Raw genomic sequence first — 17,410 nt, 5'->3', positions numbered from 1 at the left:
CGTTTCATAATTAAAGGTATTTTAATGGCTAAATTTCATTCACAAATGTAAAATTTCTCAAAGCTTTGAAAATATTGAATCATTGTAACTTGTTTAATATTTTCTTGTAATTTGTTTAGATCCCCCCCTCCCCCAGCCCCCATTATATTTTGTCTGTATTTTGTACTATATAGTGCTATGCTATGTCTTTGTTTCTTTTTTTGTATCTTTTTGTTCTCATTGCATAAATTTTTGACCAGCACTTCAGCGATGAAGAGCTCTTGTCAGACCAAGTGAAAACAGTGATCGTAGAAATAGCATGCATGTGTTACGGGGGAGGTGTCTCTAAACAAATCCAGGTGCATCTTGCTAAAAGCAATAGTTTTCAAAAGAGAAAGCTATGCGTAGAAAGTGAAGCAGACTTTATAGAGATAGAAGGAAAGTCGCTAACTGGAACTCTTTAGATTCCAATGATGCACTGCATCAGCAGGGATAGGGGGTAGAAAAGGTGGAGTTTGACTGTCTGTGTATAGAAGATCTTTGCTTTGAACAGCAACGCAAGGTGCTGGATGCATGCACTGTTAAATATTCATCAATTGTTCCCCCAATCAGCAGCCTGCCCTGCGATGTATTTGACAGTGATTTCACGCTATCCAACTCTTTGATTCGTAGACGTAACTTTGATTTGTACCTGTAGCATTTCTTGAGTCGTTTTGATTTGTACCTGTAATTAAAAGTACAAATTCTTTTTACACATACAAATATTTGACAGTGAAAGGTGCTGTCTTTAAGTTGGGACTTTAGTGAAGACTGTGTGTGTACATTAGTTATTGTAGGTAGTAATGCATAGTTCTGTAATCATTCACACCCTCAACTCCACAAACCAGCCAGCACTTTTGTAAATGTAACACAATAATGAACAATAAAATAAACATTTTATTTGTGGCATCGGTGTGGTCGGCAAGGTGACACGGCTGAGGGAATTTATTTTCCTCTGTCATCCTGTCTGGTGTCAGTTTCTCGCACCATACAGTAGTCGTGCAGTAACGAGGTGCAAACTAGTGCTTGATCGATCTGTAGGAGTGTTTACAGAATTCTTTTTAAATTCAAATTTATATAACTATTAATGTAAGCCTAATAATTTCTGGGACCCCAATCGATGTTGTTATATACCAACTTAGGCACTTCACCATGAGGACTAGTGAGTTTACATCGGGACTAACAATTTTGTAATTTCGAATTCGTAATTAAGTGAACTTTAATTACATATCAAATGTATGTAACATAGTAGTGACATTGGGTATTTGGTCTGTAGGAACATAGCGGGTTAAAAGGATTCGGCATATAGGTCTCAAGGCAGCTGGCCTAGTCTCTGACAACCAGAAAGATAAGGAGTGTAGACTTTTATTCTGTGTGTTTTAAACTTTAATTGTACTGAAGCTTCAAAATTGTAATGAGGTAAAAGGGAGTGAGCCTAGCCCAGTAACCATAGCGACACCGATAAGTGAGGCACACAGGCTTGACCAAGTTGGCTCCCTAGAATTGCCAGGTGTTGCGGCTAATTTTAATATAGTTATTGTGAGTAATGAGAGATATTGTAACTTTGGAAATCTTCAAGAGCAACCAAAAGGCTGTATTTGTGTTAGTGAGTTTGTACAGTCAGAGAAAGGGAAGAGCAGGAGTAACAAACTGAACAGCAACGCTGCTTTCAGTATCGGGCGTGCAAAGTAAGAAAAGAGGAGCTTGCATATAACATTAACCAACAGCTCCAAACATGAAAGAGTAAGTCGGAGGAAAGGGAGCTTGCTTTTAATAATTGGACTGCAACACTGCTAATACCATCCTGCAAATACCCACGTAAATGTCAGAAGGTGGCAGCATGTAACATTTTAAACTGCAAGCTCAGAGTAACATCTAGAAAACTCCCAGTAATTAACTCAAAGGCTCAGATTGTTTAAAGGACTTTTAACATAAAAATAACTTCACTACCTGGGATTGTCATTAAACAAGAGGACAACTAATGATGTAAAGACTCCATGGACTGATGGCTGAAAGTCTTGAGCTGCAGAAAGCTAAGGGTTGTGTGTCTGCTATATCCCTGGCAGGTAAAGTACAGCAAGGTGTGAGAATTGTCTGAAGGCCAGTTTTTTTTTTTTTTTTATTCCGATTACTTTTGGGGTGTAACAAATTAAGATGCACATTGTGATATGCAGTTTACAGGTTATTCAGAGTTTGTACAAGGTGTAACAGAGCTCTAGATAAACTTTGTGCCTTGGGAGCCAATGGCTCCTAGGCCAAAAAATGTTACTGGTTGCCAAATTCAGTTGTTGGGTGACACCTTTTTTAGGAACAAGTTGATTTGCTACCATATTCAACGTATCCAAGATGCTATAATGTCCTATTGTAATACACAGTTCACAGCTTACCTTTTGTAAAGGGCTTTGTGATGGTGGTCCACTATGAAAAGCACTATATAAAAATAAATAGATTTATTATTATTATCCTAAAATAGTAACTAAATGTCTGTACTTGCTTGTTTGTCTCATTCTGCCGAATGGTCAATCTATGCACCTGATGATGTCAATGAACTCTGCATTTTTATATTTTTCAAGCGTTTTGTGTGTGGAATTGGTATCTGCACCTTAAGTTGTGTACAGTTGTAACACAGGGAACATGCTGTTGCTCATGTACTTCTTACTCATGTAAGTCCTCCTCTCGTAGCATGGAACAGACACCTTTTTTATGTTTATTTTTTGAGTAGAAACAAATGTTTCAGCGATATTAAATGCACCAGAGCAAGCACATTTGTCTTGTTTTAGATATTTCCAAACAGTTCTCTTTCATTGCCACAATTCTTGTGACCTACCAGTTTTTCCTCCAGCAATCAAGCAGTGGTCACACATGTTTGGTCCCCATCACAACTGGGATTATCGTATTCTGCTGGTAGCTCAACGCTGGATTTCGGTCGTTTGTTTTGGTCAGACTGTTGCCGTCCTTGCACTTCATTTTAAAATGTGATATGTAGGCATGTTTTTTCTTTCACAGAACATTGTAGCACATTCATTAATTGTAAGGTGCATTTTTTAATTGATTCTTATCAATTTTAAAGTATAATCAAGACTCATTACTTAATTTAAATCTTCAACAATTTACCATTCCAAGTTGCAAAGGTTATATGTATGAAAAACCCATTAACATAATGCAGTGGAGTCACTAACGTAACGGTAGTTTGAATAACCAACCTTGTTACCACCTGTGTACTGGGAATTCATGGAGCAGAACCCTCTGATATGATGCTTGAAGGTTTTCTCAGGTCGTGTCTCGCCGAGCAGCTCGCACACCCCCTGTATTTATCACGAGGTTGAGACAGTCACAACTATATTTGAATTCATGTGCCTTCATGAGGTCACCTGTGCACTTTCCACTCCCCCCCCCCCCCCCCCCCCCCCCCCGTGGAGTTTCAGTTGCTTCAGGCTACTTTGACCACACCCAAGTGTTTCCACTCATCACTTCTCTATTCTTACAGCACTTGCCCTTTTGTCACCCTGCAAATAACTTGCATTTCTCTACAATAAATAGGTTTTTAGAGGCAGCGTTTTTCTTTTATGGGTGAAAATGAATCCTAACCGCAAAAAAAAAAAAAAAAACTTTGGTGACCACTTTAGTCAGTCTAGAGCCCTTTGCAATCGGATAAAATGTTCTCTAATTTTGTTTGTTTTTCCTATAGGTGTTGGACAGCTTATTAGCTCAGTATGGCACAGTAGAAAACTGCGAACAAGGTATGTGATTATGTAAATGTATCTTTACATTGTTACATTCAATCGAATACATGTGCCATTGTCTAACTTTTGTTAACATGGTTTTAATCTTCATAGTTAACACTGAGACGGAGACTGCAGTAGTGAATGTTACATACAGTGCCAAGGACCAGGCCAGGCAGTGAGTATGCCAACTAATTATTTTGGGGGTTTGTATTGTGTTTTCGTGTTTTTTGTTTTTTTCTGGACAGAGGCATGAGTGACTCATTTTCTTTGTTACTTTTTGGCTACAGTGTTCCTATAATATCTCCACCCCCCCCCCCACCCCCTCGAGTTACATGCTGCATTACATCCATTCTGTCTGCTCAAGTTTAACAAGAAAAGGAATTTCCCACATCTGTTACGTTTTTGCCATCCTGGTTCCAAATTCTGGAATCTAGGCCATTTTAAAGTGCGCTGGCGTTATCAGCTTAATGTAAAGCTTGATCCTCCATTAAGCCTGAAGCCTGGGTATATCTGGGTAAACATCATGCCCCATCTTGTGCTGCCTAACAAGATAAGGCACTTGGGTATATGGCTGTGTCTACAAAAGGACCTGACACACGATGCTGCTTTTTCTGTGTTGCATTAATGCACTTGGAATATGTAGTCATAGCTAACAATGGGATATGTTAAAAATAGTGTCATGTTCAACACTTTTTTTTTTTTTTTTTTTTTAATCTCAAGGACGAGACCCTAGAAGGTATTTTCTGATCCCAGTAATTGTATCTTGATTGTTTCCTGCTCCTCCTTTGAGACTACTCAATAATCCAATAATTTAGACTGTTAAGGATCTAAGTGCATGTTTTGCCTTCACGGCACATCACGGAGAAACTCTGTTTGACGTCACCTGTGCCACTTTGCAGTTTATACCTTGCCATTGTCTTCATATCGGGACAATTGATGTCACCTCTCTGCATTCCATTGAGCTGCAAAGTCTGACACTGACATCAATCACTTGTGTACCTCGGCCGCTTCATGGTATTCAGAGTCAATATTTTCCCTCTTTTTCAATGAGGTTAGTAATGATTAGAAAACAAAACTGGTAGCATTTAACCAGACAGGTACCAGAACTTGTGCTAATTTTCTGCAATACACAGATATTAGCCGTTCTATAACCCTAAATGCCATCACCCTCCTGTAATGGTCTCCCTTGTGTTCCAGTAGTGTGGTCTGTGGCTTTACCCTGGACGCACTTATGATTTACCTGTTTGAAGCGAGTCTAAATGCCAAATTTAGAAGATGAATGCCCTTTAACTCCTGCATGTCGGGTACTTGTCCAAAGTTCTTTGCTCCTTTTTTTTGCCAGAATATCTTTAGGAATATTACATTTGGCATGGAGTTTTGATCACTGGGAACACTGTCCCAGAACAGAAGTGAATAACTGCCTCCTAGTGGCTATCAAAGTACACTGCAGATTAAAAAATTGTGTTCCAACAATGCAAGTGTGCTTGTCCTTCATCTTTTGAGTTGTGTGTTTTAGAATTTTTTTATATTTATTTTTATAGGCTTGTATGCACAAACCTGCATTCTGTTAAACCTGAATGTCTAGTGATTAAATTTGTAAAATATCTCATCCCCTTACCTCCACAAAAAGGGCTTTATCTAGAAGAGTTAATATGACTTGGCATGAAAATGCATGTTGAAGACGACATTGTCATTCTGGGCTTTTTTTAAAATTAATTTTTCTGCAGTGCAATTGAGAAGCTTAACGGCTACCAGCTAGAGAACTACGATCTGAAGGTGACCTACATCCCAGACGAGATGACCACAGCACAGTTCCCCCAGCAGCAGCCCCCTCAGGGAGGCCAGCGGGGGTTCGGTCAGAGGGGTCCTCCACGGCAAGGCTCCCCCGGAGCGGGCGCCCGGCCCAAAGAGCCATCAGACGTGCCTCTGCGTGTGCTGGTCCCCACCCAGTTTGTAGGAGCCATCATTGGCAAGGAGGGAGCGACCATTAGGAACATCACAAAACGAACGCAATCCAAGTATGTTGACTTTCACAGATTGTGCCTTTTTACGTTGTCAGCTATCCCCCCTTTTGTAAATGTGAAACTATTTCCTTCCTGCATGGGAATTGTGTTGGAGCATAATAATTATCTTTGCGTAGAGAACAGAGGAACACACTCACTTAGGAGCTAGAAGTAAATTGTCATTTTGTTTGTTTTTATTACCTTTGCATTGTAGAAGACTCTTGCACTGTCAGACCAGGTAATATGGGGAGGCAATTAAAGGCCAGTGGAAGGCTTGGATTTCTATTTAGAAGTGTAGAGTACACATCAAGAGAAGATGTGCTATGGTTTTCTAATGTACTGGTTTTCCTCAAAAATGACACAGCAAGTATAGCAAAGAGCAGTAGACTAATCTCATGGCTAAATTGTATGTGTTACAAAGTCAGAACCAAACCTGTTTAGGACAAGAATCAAGAAGTCCGGGAAGACTGCTTTGTGTTTAAGTGTACACATCTTGAAAGCTCATGCTGCAATGTATGCTGTAGGGAACCGCATTATCAACATCAAGTCTGTTTTGGTGGCTGCAGCAGTTAATATGCCCCCAAAACCGCCATCTGGTGAAGACCTCTAGCAGTCTGTACTTGTGCAGACAGGGTTGTATTTTTGAATCCGTTGAGCCACTTTTGCTAAACCACACTTCTGTTTTTGGTAAGGCATGATAACCCCCCCCCCTTCCATTTCAGGATTGACATCCATCGGAAAGAGAATGCTGGTGCTGCAGAGAAGCCGATCACAATCCACTCGACTCCTGAAGGATGTTCCTCTGCTTGTAAAACACTCATGGAGATCATGCAGAAAGAAGCTCAGGATACTAAATTGTGAGTACTGCATGACGGGACATCCCATGACCTGCTGTGTGACTTTCAAATGCTTGCAACTTCTGTGAATACCTTGGTGGTCTGCAGTGTTAAAACCCAGTTTAAACTGCTTTTCTGTGTTTTCCTTTTTCCTCTAATTCCAGAAAAGGAGTTCAGAATGTGTTCAACATTTCCTAATTGGGGAAATGTTTATCAATTTTGAAGATTGTATATATGGTGATGCTGATGGCTCATCTTTTTTTTTTTTTTTTTTTTTTGCAGTGGTGAAGTTCAGATTAGAACACAATCATTTTTAGGTATCAGCTTTTTAACTTGATTTCTTTCAGCACTGAAGAAATTCCTTTGAAAATTTTAGCACACAACAACTTTGTTGGACGACTAATAGGAAAAGAAGGCAAGAATTTAAAGAAGATTGAGCAAGACACAGACACCAAAATCACCATTTCACCGTAAGATATTATTTTTCACGTGCTGGTAGTTTTGCTAGGGTTTGCTGTCCCAATTTTATCCATGAGTTGAACATTCCCCTCTGTTCCATTAGCTTGCAGGATCTATCCCTTTATAATCCAGAGAGGACCATCACAGTCAAGGGCAGTATTGAAGCCTGTGCCAAGGCTGAAGAAGAAGTAATGAAGAAAATCAGAGAATCCTATGAAAGTGACATGGCTGCCATGAATGTGAGTTTCGTTCAGTGACCAAGTGATAGTTTGAATCCAGCCCATTTTTGTTTTTGTCCAATCATATAACCAGCTTTTTTATATTGTACAAAATTGTCACCGATAGCAAGGGGCACACATTGGGCGGGGCTGCTGAACTTGCATAGTTGTGGAAACCTCTCCCCCAAAGTCAGTTGACCTGTATGAACCAAATCATGCTTTTTATGGGGAAACCCAGGCACTGTGTGGTATGTTTTAGGGCAGTTGGAATTGGCATGTAGTTGAAAAATGTCAAGATTTATTGGGGAATGTTTGGTTAATTTTTTGGCTGCAGTGTGTGATAGATAGATCACAGTGCACTGCTTTTATGCTCTCTTACTGACATTACACATTTCTTTATTCTATACCCCCATCACAAAGCTATCTGCCAAGCCTTTTTTTACTGAGGTGTCATTAACTTTAACAAACAGTTAACCAATTGACCATTATCTTTGTTTTCTTAAGGAAACAGCTATGGATTTTCCAGAGGCATGTACTCATGCAGGAACTCGTGACATCTAGTGGTCAACCTGTTACATCGCAGGGAACAAAGCTCTTATTCTCAAACCTAACATACAGGAGCCTTTTAAGTATGCAATTGCGACGAGATCGCGAGTTTCATAAAACCCATTGCAATCCCTTTTGGCGATTTTATGCTATGAAAAATCACACGGCAATCGAATTTAAAGCACAGCTGTAATAACTTACAATGGCCGGTGTGACAAGGAAAGTTAATCTTTCTAAGAAGAAAAAAAGTACACGTATAGAAGTTTTGTCAGAACAAATCGGTTAGATTTGGTAAGTTGTTGGGAACCCTAACTAGTGAAGAAAGGAGTCTCAAATGGTCATGGATCAAAAATGCTTTTGATTCTGGGGATCGAATGGCAACAGAAGTACAAAAGAAATTGATAGATTTGGTGTGCTGAACTAAATCCAAAGGGAGGAAAGCGAAACTGACAGGCGACGGGAACACCAAAAACATTTAAGACCATATTTTGGTTAAGTAGCTGTTGCAGGTATTGAGGGTGGATTTGACACAAGCAGAAGAAACTAAAGCACAGTTTAAGGTAAACAAAACTATGATGTTCCTGTTGCAGTATCACCAGGGTTCAAAATATAGGGTTTAGTTGCAGTGAATCCGGTTTACAGCTTTTATTTATGTCCGTCGGTCCGACTATTTTTCAAACGCAACACAATGAATGAAATAAAATTTAAAAAATCCACGTCGTGTATGTGTTTATAATAAATGCAGGGGGAAAAGTGTGGATTACAAGCCTCTCCAAAGACTCGCACGCCGCCTATGAGAGCAATATTTATAAGGTAAACAAATTATATTGTTAGTACTAGTATTAACTTACCTGCTGTCTCCCAAAGTCATCTATCACCAATGTCACTAAAGCAATCTGCGATATCACAATTCGCCCAAATGAAGCAGTCGTGTGTACTCCCGGGGTGTCACATGATGGCATCTAGCACAGACATTTTGGCATCCCAGATCACTTGAATATTAATGGAACGAAAACCTTTCCTGCATACGTACAGGTGCTCATTTTCCGCAGGGGATATCATTTGTATCTGACATCCATCTACGGCTCCAAGTAGCCTACTTTCGGCAAACCACATTTTAAAGAAGTCATTACCTTCTTTGTCGGCTTCTTCAGGAAAGCTTATGCAGTCCCCAATGTGGTTAAACAAAGCTGTAGAAACTTTGAATACGCATCTAGAAACAGTTGATAATGCTATGATCTCTACTAAAATGATTTGTGATGAAAATGATGGTGTATAGTCATTTGTACATGGGATGTAATATGGGTTACGAGCAAAATATGTTTTGTATTTAGGCACAAGGATTGCACAGCACTTCATGTGCAGTTAAAATGTAATATGTGAGCACAGGGAATTGCATTTATTCACGTTCAGTTGTACGGAGATGCCCAACTGAATGATTGATTAGCCATAGAGTCTCGGTACAGCTGTATAAAAGCAGCATGTTTTCACTCACTAAGTGTTGTGTGTTTGAGTGGGGAACGGGTGTGGAGAGGAGAAAATTGATTTCAGCTCGCCGTGTTTGTCTGTGTAGTCCGTTTTGGCTAAAGTGCTGTGTGTTTTTTGTTTGTCTTACAACCTTTTATTTTTCTGTTTGTTGCATCATTAAATGCTGAGCGCAACCAAGCACCAAACTCCACCTCTCCGTTTATTCTGTGTTGGGTCTGGTCTGACATCGCCGTCTTTGTGAGGCCCGTTCCCCAAAGGTCCTGCGAATGCGATGTGCTTGCGGTGAGGATGCAGAGGTTGGCACTGCGTGTGTTTCCTGAAGCACTTCGGGCCGTCGCTTGCGCGCACGCTCTTTTGTGATCTGTGAATGAAATCAGTAAAGCTGGGAACACGCTGCCCGATGTGATCGTCTCATCTGTCTGGCGGAGGTCGCGTCGCAAAAAGCGGAGAGCAGGCATCACACAATGCCCAATGAAATCGCGGGAAGCTGGGCACAATTCGAGTTCTGGTTGTATATCGTAAAACCGAGGTCACAGCAGTTGGGGGGTGTGGTGTTTTTTGTAACCTCCTAGTACAGTGGCAATGGGGAGATTTCAGTAGCAGAAAGTGAAAGGCTATGGCAGAAATGTGTTTGATTTTGGTGAGAAGGTGTGCTCCATGATAACCTTTAAGGGAGTTGAGGTCCAAATGATTACCATACCTTCCTTCGACTTTACTGGAGAAGGTTACGTCGCTAATCAAGAAAGAAAATACACAATTCAGATCAATGTGCTCTTCAGAACGACTGGATATCACACAGTGATATCTGGCTACAGGTACGTTAAATTCAATGTAATGCCATTTATATGAAGTTATTAAGCATAGATCCACAGTACTAATTCATTTCTCATAAACCTGACTTCTGTGTTGTGGTGGGGGTGGGGGGCGCCAGGTGCTCAGTATTTGGTATTCTGAGTCAAGTTAAATTTGCTAAAATGAATTGATTTTGAATCTGTATAAATGGGCATTCAAAAATATATGATTTTAATTAATTTAAGTACAAAAAAAAGATACGACCATGCCCTGCTTGATTTGGGTTTCACTGGACTAGTCTGCTAGCTACATACGGTTGTATTGCAAGGCTGTCTTCAATTCTTCCCACGCCTTGGTCGTCTTTGCTTTGTCACTGTAGATGTCGACGTGACTTGGTACAGACAAGGACGCTTTTGTCACATTTGTACGAACAGATGCTCTTTCTCCACTGTCGACAGCTGCAGCATTTGGTGGACAGGCAGTCGTGACCTAATGCGGTGAACTCATTGGTTGTCATTCCTGCGAGCAGGAGACCTGCAAGTTGGTATAACACATTGTCGATGCGAGGGGAATCGTATCGCAAAATATTTAAACTTTGCGAGCTGATATTGAAATCAATCGCCCGATCATGTAAAATCACATCACACACTGCCCGATGCAACATGAATAATTGCATCGCTATTGATCACACTGGCCACTGTCTCCAGGGGTAATCAATTTTATGGCATGGTGACCGATTAGGTAAATACACAATTACAGGGTTGCAAAGGAAAACTTTATTTCTTTTCTTTTAAAAAAAAAAAAAAAAAAAAAAAAAAAAAAATTAGTTATTGAAATGGTTGGTCGACCATACATCTGTTCTATTTAGCAAGTTTTCTGGAAGTTTTAGCAATGAAGAAACATGTGAAGTTGCAGACGATCACTGATGCAGTAAACCCTGTTGGGAAGGTGCAAAGAACAGTAGTCAAGAAATGGATAGATCTAGCAAGCAGAACAATTAAAAAGAGGACAAAAGGGAGATGAAAAAGCTTAAGTGGATTTGATGAAAACCAGAATACCTCACTTTGGACAGAAATCTGGAGCTGTGTAGAATTGACAGGCTGTGCTTTGGAGTTCTAACATAAGGGAAGCCCTTCAGCTGTGTAAAAACAAGTGTCAACGCTGTGCAGCAAACTTATTGCAAGAAAAGATTTACTTATCTCTGTTTTTAGTTTTCTTTCTACTCTGCTGAAAAGAGGATTTTGGCCAAAACGTGTGTAGCCAGCTAAGCACACTCGCTACCTTGACGGTTATTTATTTATTGTCTATTAGGGGGCATGCCTGACAGCTGTGTTTTTTAGGCTCATTATATAAGGTTGTGGGGCAGCTGTGGTGAACTGAGGGAAAGTGCTTTTTGTTTCTGATTTAGGGACCTGGCGGGTTTCTTTCAGATATTTTATCTAGTGAGAAGGAAGCTCTTATCACTTGTTTTGTCCATTTCATTTATTTCTATCATGTTTGTGTAACTTTATTGTACACCATTTTATTGTTTGTTGTTGTTATTCACATAGTAATTGTTGCACGGCATTCTCCCTGGTTTAAGCATAATCTGCCCAATAGTGCTGTTATCATATTGAATGAATTGGTGCTTTTGGTATATGATTGTGTTTAATAAGTAAACCATGTTTGTTTTTACAGCTTGACCTTGTCTCATATTACTGTTATTTTTTACCTACATAGCTTTGGGTCACACACAGTTAAATACATTGGTTTGTAGTTATTTAAACCATTTTTTGTATGTATGAAAAAATCATTTTGTATACTGCCGTTATACCTCCATTTCAGCCACGTGTGTTACCGATTCCGCACTAGAACAGGATGGATGTCTGTCTGTCTTTCTTTGATGGAGAGGAATATGTTCACATCCAGGATTTTAGCAACCAACTGTTAACAGCCACCATAAAAACTTATTTGTCAATACCATACAACTTTTACGTAAATTGGCACATAAATCTGTGTTTGTTCTTGGCAACTACTAAAAATAGTACAACATGCGACATGATTCTTTTGCCAGTCATTTTCACAAACATGGTTTTGGGGTAAAAAGAAGAAAGCGCACCCCATCGTTCTGCTTTGGTAGCGCAAATGTTTTCATGTGCAGGATAACCAAAAAGTTCCGATTTTTGCAAGGTTTTGGTGGGAAGGTTTGCAGGACCTCGGTGAAGTTAAAGTCAGTGTTCCTGTTGGAGCTTCAGCTGACACCATTGCTGTGGGCTTTATCACGCGGCCCTGTCTGAAAGCAATGCTTCTAGCCAGGAAGTTGAACAGTCTTGTGTTCTGAGCCAGCGAGCTCTTACTTAAGTAATGCAATGGGATGGTCTGCAGTAGCAAAGCATTTTTAATTATCCCAGAAGGTTTGGTACCTGTAGTTTTAAATTCATACATATAAAAAGAGTATTTTTATTTTACTCCACTTTATTTTTTTTTTCTTAAACCTTCTACAGCTTCAATCGCATTTAATCCCTGGGTTAAACCTGAATGCCTTGGGTCTGTTTCCCCTCTCATCTCCTGGGATGCCACCCTCTCCAATGAGTGCTACTGCCCCCTGTGGTGGAGCTTCCTATTCTTCATTTGGGGTAAGTTCTGAACTGGAACACTCCTTCTTGCCTTGTGCTTTTCATTTTAAACTTGAGCCAGACTCCAATAGGTTCTCTTCCCTTCTAACAAAATTGGGCGGGGGGTATGCATCTAGGTCTAAAACAGGCTAGCAATTACAGGGAAGTTGCTCCAGGTTTTGTTGGTTAATGCCATAATTTGGTATACCTGCTAGAGGTGTTTTGTTCTTGTATGCTTGGACTAATATTATTCTTAAATATATGTTCATATTTATTGTTATGCTGTGATCATGTGAACAATTAGCACACTGTCAGTGGATGTGCGAGTTGATACTGAAGGTAAATATTACTTTGAAGACAAAAGTACAAAAACTTGCATTTTAATAAAAAAAAAAAGCCTCAAGGGAAATTCAGATTGGTTTATGGCTCAGCCTTTTCAATGCACTTTACTGCATATTAAGTTTGTGAAGAGTCCCTTTTTGTTAAGCATATGCTGTTAATCTTCAGTAACACTTTTTGAAAAAAAAATGTGTTTTTTTTTTTAAAGGCATTGTTGTGTTTTTTCGTTAATGGGGGGTGGGGGTGGGGGGGTAATTTGTTTTCCCCAAAATGAGAAGCTGACTTCAGTTTTTCCTTTGGTGAAATCAAGTGTACGTAGTCCATGGTGTTTTACTAAAGGGGGGCTGCCTATGTAGGAGTAGCGCCAAAATCTGGGCTTTACATAATCTTGCACAATTCAGCTCATTGGCACACTAGAGCTGGCTGTTTACCATTTCCAAACACACCCACACAAGTACTGTAGTCAAGTAACTGGAAGAGCTGTTATGTAATCTAGATGAGGGGTGTGTTTTTTTTTTTTTTTTTTTTTTTTTCTTTCCACTGCATGGTTTCATTTTCAAAGAAGCTGGAAAAATAAAAAGGCTAATTGCAATGGCGATTTAACACCAATTTCAGAGGAATGCTCCACAGTTCAGGGAGGCATGCAAGGCATGCTTTAGTTTCATACCGCCTGACGAGGGAGAGGAAGGGGTGTGTGGTTATAAAGTGTCTGCTTCTTGCTCTCTTAGGTTCTGTTGTAAAAGGAAGCTTTTGTAGCTCAAGTGCAGGTCATCTTCCTTTGTCTATTTCCTGTGCCACATTGGCAGCACATGCTATACTTTGCAGAGCAGGGCTGGTAACTACCTTCCCCAACGGTGGTTTAGTGGCAAAAAAGCTACCCAAGTAATAGAGCAGTTAATCAGTAGCAGTAGTTGGATTACAAGCAGTCAACCTTTACTTAAGTTTACGTTAAATGCCAATGCATACTATCTAATGTTTATTTCCACTAATTTACTAGCAATGTAAAATAAATCAATTGTACAAATTCAGGAATTATAATGCATTTACTGGTCTTTCCAATTCTTTGAGTATCAGACTTTGTTGACCTACAGGGCATGGTTCCGTGAAATGAAGGCTATTTCTTCACCCAAATGGTGGTAAACTTTGCATGGACATTTTCCACAAGAACTTGTTCATGGCATTAAGGTATTGAAGGCTGTACCTTGGGAATTTCTTGTCAGATGGTGATGAACCTATGCATGATCATTATATATACGGTTATATTCCAAATGATATGATGTAACTTGTATAATGTGTTGGGGGGATAGTTGAGGATCGAAGTAAGGTTATCCTGGGTGTTGGCCCTTGCTCTTCCTCTGCTGCATTCTAAAGACTTTGTGTGCTTTGAAACTACCCAGGTGGGAAATAGGACTGCACTAGGAGTAGGATTTAGAATTGAGCTGGCATGAAGTGTTGCTGTGTGTGTTATAGCTCCATTTGTTGTTTTTTTAGCGACATTGCTAGATTTGTATAAAGTTTTTATTCCATAGTGCTAGAAGCTAACATTGCATACACCAATAGAAACTTGCCAATAACAGATTACATGTGTGCCTTATTAGCTGGATGTTCTCTTTTTCAGCAGCAGCCAGTATCGGAGACAGTACATTTATTCATCCCAGCCTTGGCTGTGGGAGCCCTCATTGGCAAACAAGGGCAGCACATCAAACAGCTCTCCCGCTTTGCAGGAGCATCTATAAAGGTATTGCATCTATTATGTGCTGCTTGTCTTGTCCTGTTGAGGTTGTTGGCCGGTAAAGGTACTGAATTCTCTTCATATGAAGCATTCATGTCTATCGAGGAGTGTGTACCTTTTTTTATTCTGCATGTCACAGCATATTTTTAAACTGATTTTTGGTGATGTTGAGTAACTGACTCATGCTCTTTGAAATAAATGTGTAATGTGTATATTTATGTAGGATCATGGCATGGTGCATATCTGAGTCTACCACTGTCACTTTTTGCCTGGCTTGGAATTGTGGCGATACTTTACAGTGTGGGTGTAGTTTTTTTTGTTTATTTTAAATTGCAGCTATATTAACAAGTATCATTTGTTCAATGTATATTTAATATTGAATTCCACAAGTGTTCCTTGCATAATAGAACTACAGTAATACATGCATAACCCTGAATGCTTAGTTAGACAGCAAGGTGTGATGTGGACTCTCCAGTGTGGCAGACCAGAACTTGATTTTACACGCCCCCTGTCTCATTATGCATGCACCCATGCTGTAGACCTGCAATCGCAGTGGCTGTAGATCAAGATGTTGGTTCAGATCACCAGCTACCATGAAGAAGAAACAATCTGGAGAATATGTCCATGATTGTGGGAAACTGGAAACTTTATATTCATGGTAAATGTTTTGCTTCACAATGCACAGGCTGGTTCGGAAGTACTGTGCTGCTTAATTGCTTCATGACTGTCGCAAGACTTTTCCAATACTTTTGAATTTATATTAGAGCTTTACTGCAGATGCCTGATTTTTGAAAAGGCACATCTCAGACCAGCATAACTTCTAATTTTAGATTGCTCCAGCCGAAGGACCAGAGGCCAAGCAGAGAATGGTGATAATCGCAGGACCACCAGAGGCTCAGTTTAAGGTATGGAGTGTGTAATGCATGTTCTGTATGAAATACCACTGTGCACTGAAGCTCTTGAATTCAAACTGATCTAATGCCATGATGTAGAAATACTGTAATAAATGTGCATGATTTCATTATTTCCCACCCCTACAAATTGACTTTGTTTTGCTTAATATTACCATCTAACTATTTCCTCGAAAATAAATACTTAGATAGTTGTCCTTATCCAATATGAACCAGTTTCCAGTCATTTCTGACTTCAATGCATCACTCCAATCAAATGTAGCGCTGACCTGAACCTCTGACATGGCTGTCATATCTTCTGATGCGACTCTGTCATTTTTCCAGATGACAGAATTCCCCTATAGCTGCAGTTTCGTTCTGCTCTCCATGTTGAAACATTTTGTTTGTAAATCAATTGCCTGCGTATCCTTTTTCAGGCTCAAGGAAGAATCTTTGGGAAACTAAAAGAAGAAAACTTCTTTGGACCCAAGGAGGAAGTAAAGCTGGAGGCCCACATAAAAGTACTGTCTTATGCTGCTGGCAGAGTTATAGGCAAAGGAGGAAAAACGGTAAGCGCTGCAAGGTCTGGAACGTTCACATTTTCTGGCTCGTGCAACGAGTTCTATTTGAAAAGGAAATTCTGAATGCTGCTGTTCCTGAACTCAGTCTTTGTCCAGTGATGCTTCACTATACTACCATTCTTTTAAAACAAAACAGCTGATGCTTTTAAGTTGCTTGTGTCTACAATGTAAATGCTGATGTTAAAAGCTTTCACATGAAACATTTTACAGAAATGTAGCCCAAAATGATTTGATATAAAGTAACTTACTGAACTTTGTTTTATATATAGATATAGTAGCGCTGAGCTCCAGGGTTTCCCGGATATAATGAGACAGCAGTTGCGGTTTTCGCTTTTAGTAAACAGTGGCTCTCATTCCTCTCCTCTCACTCGCAAACACAACTTCAGCTTTCAAACTGTCCTCTCCACACACCCAAGTCCCTCCCCCTTCCTCACTCATTGGTTCAATACTACCTATCTCTGACTGCTGCCAGACCTGCTCCCACCCACCTCAGTGACGCACTTGCACACAGGCAGTCTTTCAGCTCCAAGTCACACAAGCACTAAAACACAGAACACCAACAGCTCTTAACAAGAACAACAGTTTACAAATGCACATTTACAGATTACTCCCATCCCCTTCCCAAGTCCATAATCGGGTCCATTCTTTTTGAAGCAACGTTGCATTGTTTTCTGACTGAGTTCCAAGCATGCTTTAGCAAGTGCACAGCATCTAATGGAGACATTTTATTTACGCTGAATGTTCATGCTGATGCACATCACTTTTCTCTTTCCAGCCATGTAAGACTGCAGTAAAGTGCTGCCTTTTGTGTTGAACTCTGTGTGAATGGCAAGGTGAAAACAGCTGCTTGGTGGATTAGTAAGAGTGATTTACTACAATAAGAAGCAATGCATTTGCCCAAAATATTCAGCATGGTTAACACGGCATAAAGGGTGGCTTTGTTATTGAAATCAATGGGAATGACAAATGGTATATATATATATATATATATATATATATATATATATATATATATATATATATATATATATATAAAATTTATTAGTATATATATACACAGTGCCTGTAGAAAGTCTACACCCCCTTGAACATTTTTTTCACATTTTGTTGTCAGTGCCTCAGTTTCATTCATTTTTAAATGATGATTTTTTGCACTATCTACACGCCATACTCCATACTTAAGGGGGAA

At 39.7% G+C, this 17,410-nt stretch overlaps 1 protein-coding gene across 2 annotated transcripts in view; it reads left to right on the top strand.

Moving 5' to 3' along the window:
* The window catches only part of LOC121315088 (insulin-like growth factor 2 mRNA-binding protein 3), a 46,598-nt gene that overhangs the window by 24,396 nt on the left and 4,792 nt on the right, over positions 1–17,410 (top strand). Inside the window, exons 4-13 of one of the 2 annotated variants that reach the window (XM_041248992.1) lie at positions 3,707–3,758; positions 3,855–3,918; positions 5,471–5,761; positions 6,469–6,603; positions 6,930–7,052; positions 7,145–7,280; positions 12,569–12,700; positions 14,637–14,756; positions 15,581–15,655; positions 16,078–16,209. In XM_041248992.1, coding sequence (XP_041104926.1) covers positions 3,707–3,758; positions 3,855–3,918; positions 5,471–5,761; positions 6,469–6,603; positions 6,930–7,052; positions 7,145–7,280; positions 12,569–12,700; positions 14,637–14,756; positions 15,581–15,655; positions 16,078–16,209 — 1,260 coding nt within the window. The remainder of the gene's footprint in view (positions 1–3,706; positions 3,759–3,854; positions 3,919–5,470; positions 5,762–6,468; positions 6,604–6,929; positions 7,053–7,144; positions 7,281–12,568; positions 12,701–14,636; positions 14,757–15,580; positions 15,656–16,077; positions 16,210–17,410) is intronic. The other variant, XM_041248993.1, reaches the window with a different exon arrangement.

The sequence above is a fragment of the Polyodon spathula genome, chromosome 4, assembly GCF_017654505.1.
Source record: "Polyodon spathula isolate WHYD16114869_AA chromosome 4, ASM1765450v1, whole genome shotgun sequence".
NCBI classification, from domain to species: Eukaryota; Metazoa; Chordata; class Actinopteri; order Acipenseriformes; family Polyodontidae; genus Polyodon; species Polyodon spathula.
This window is presented reverse-complemented; position numbering and strand designations above follow the sequence as displayed.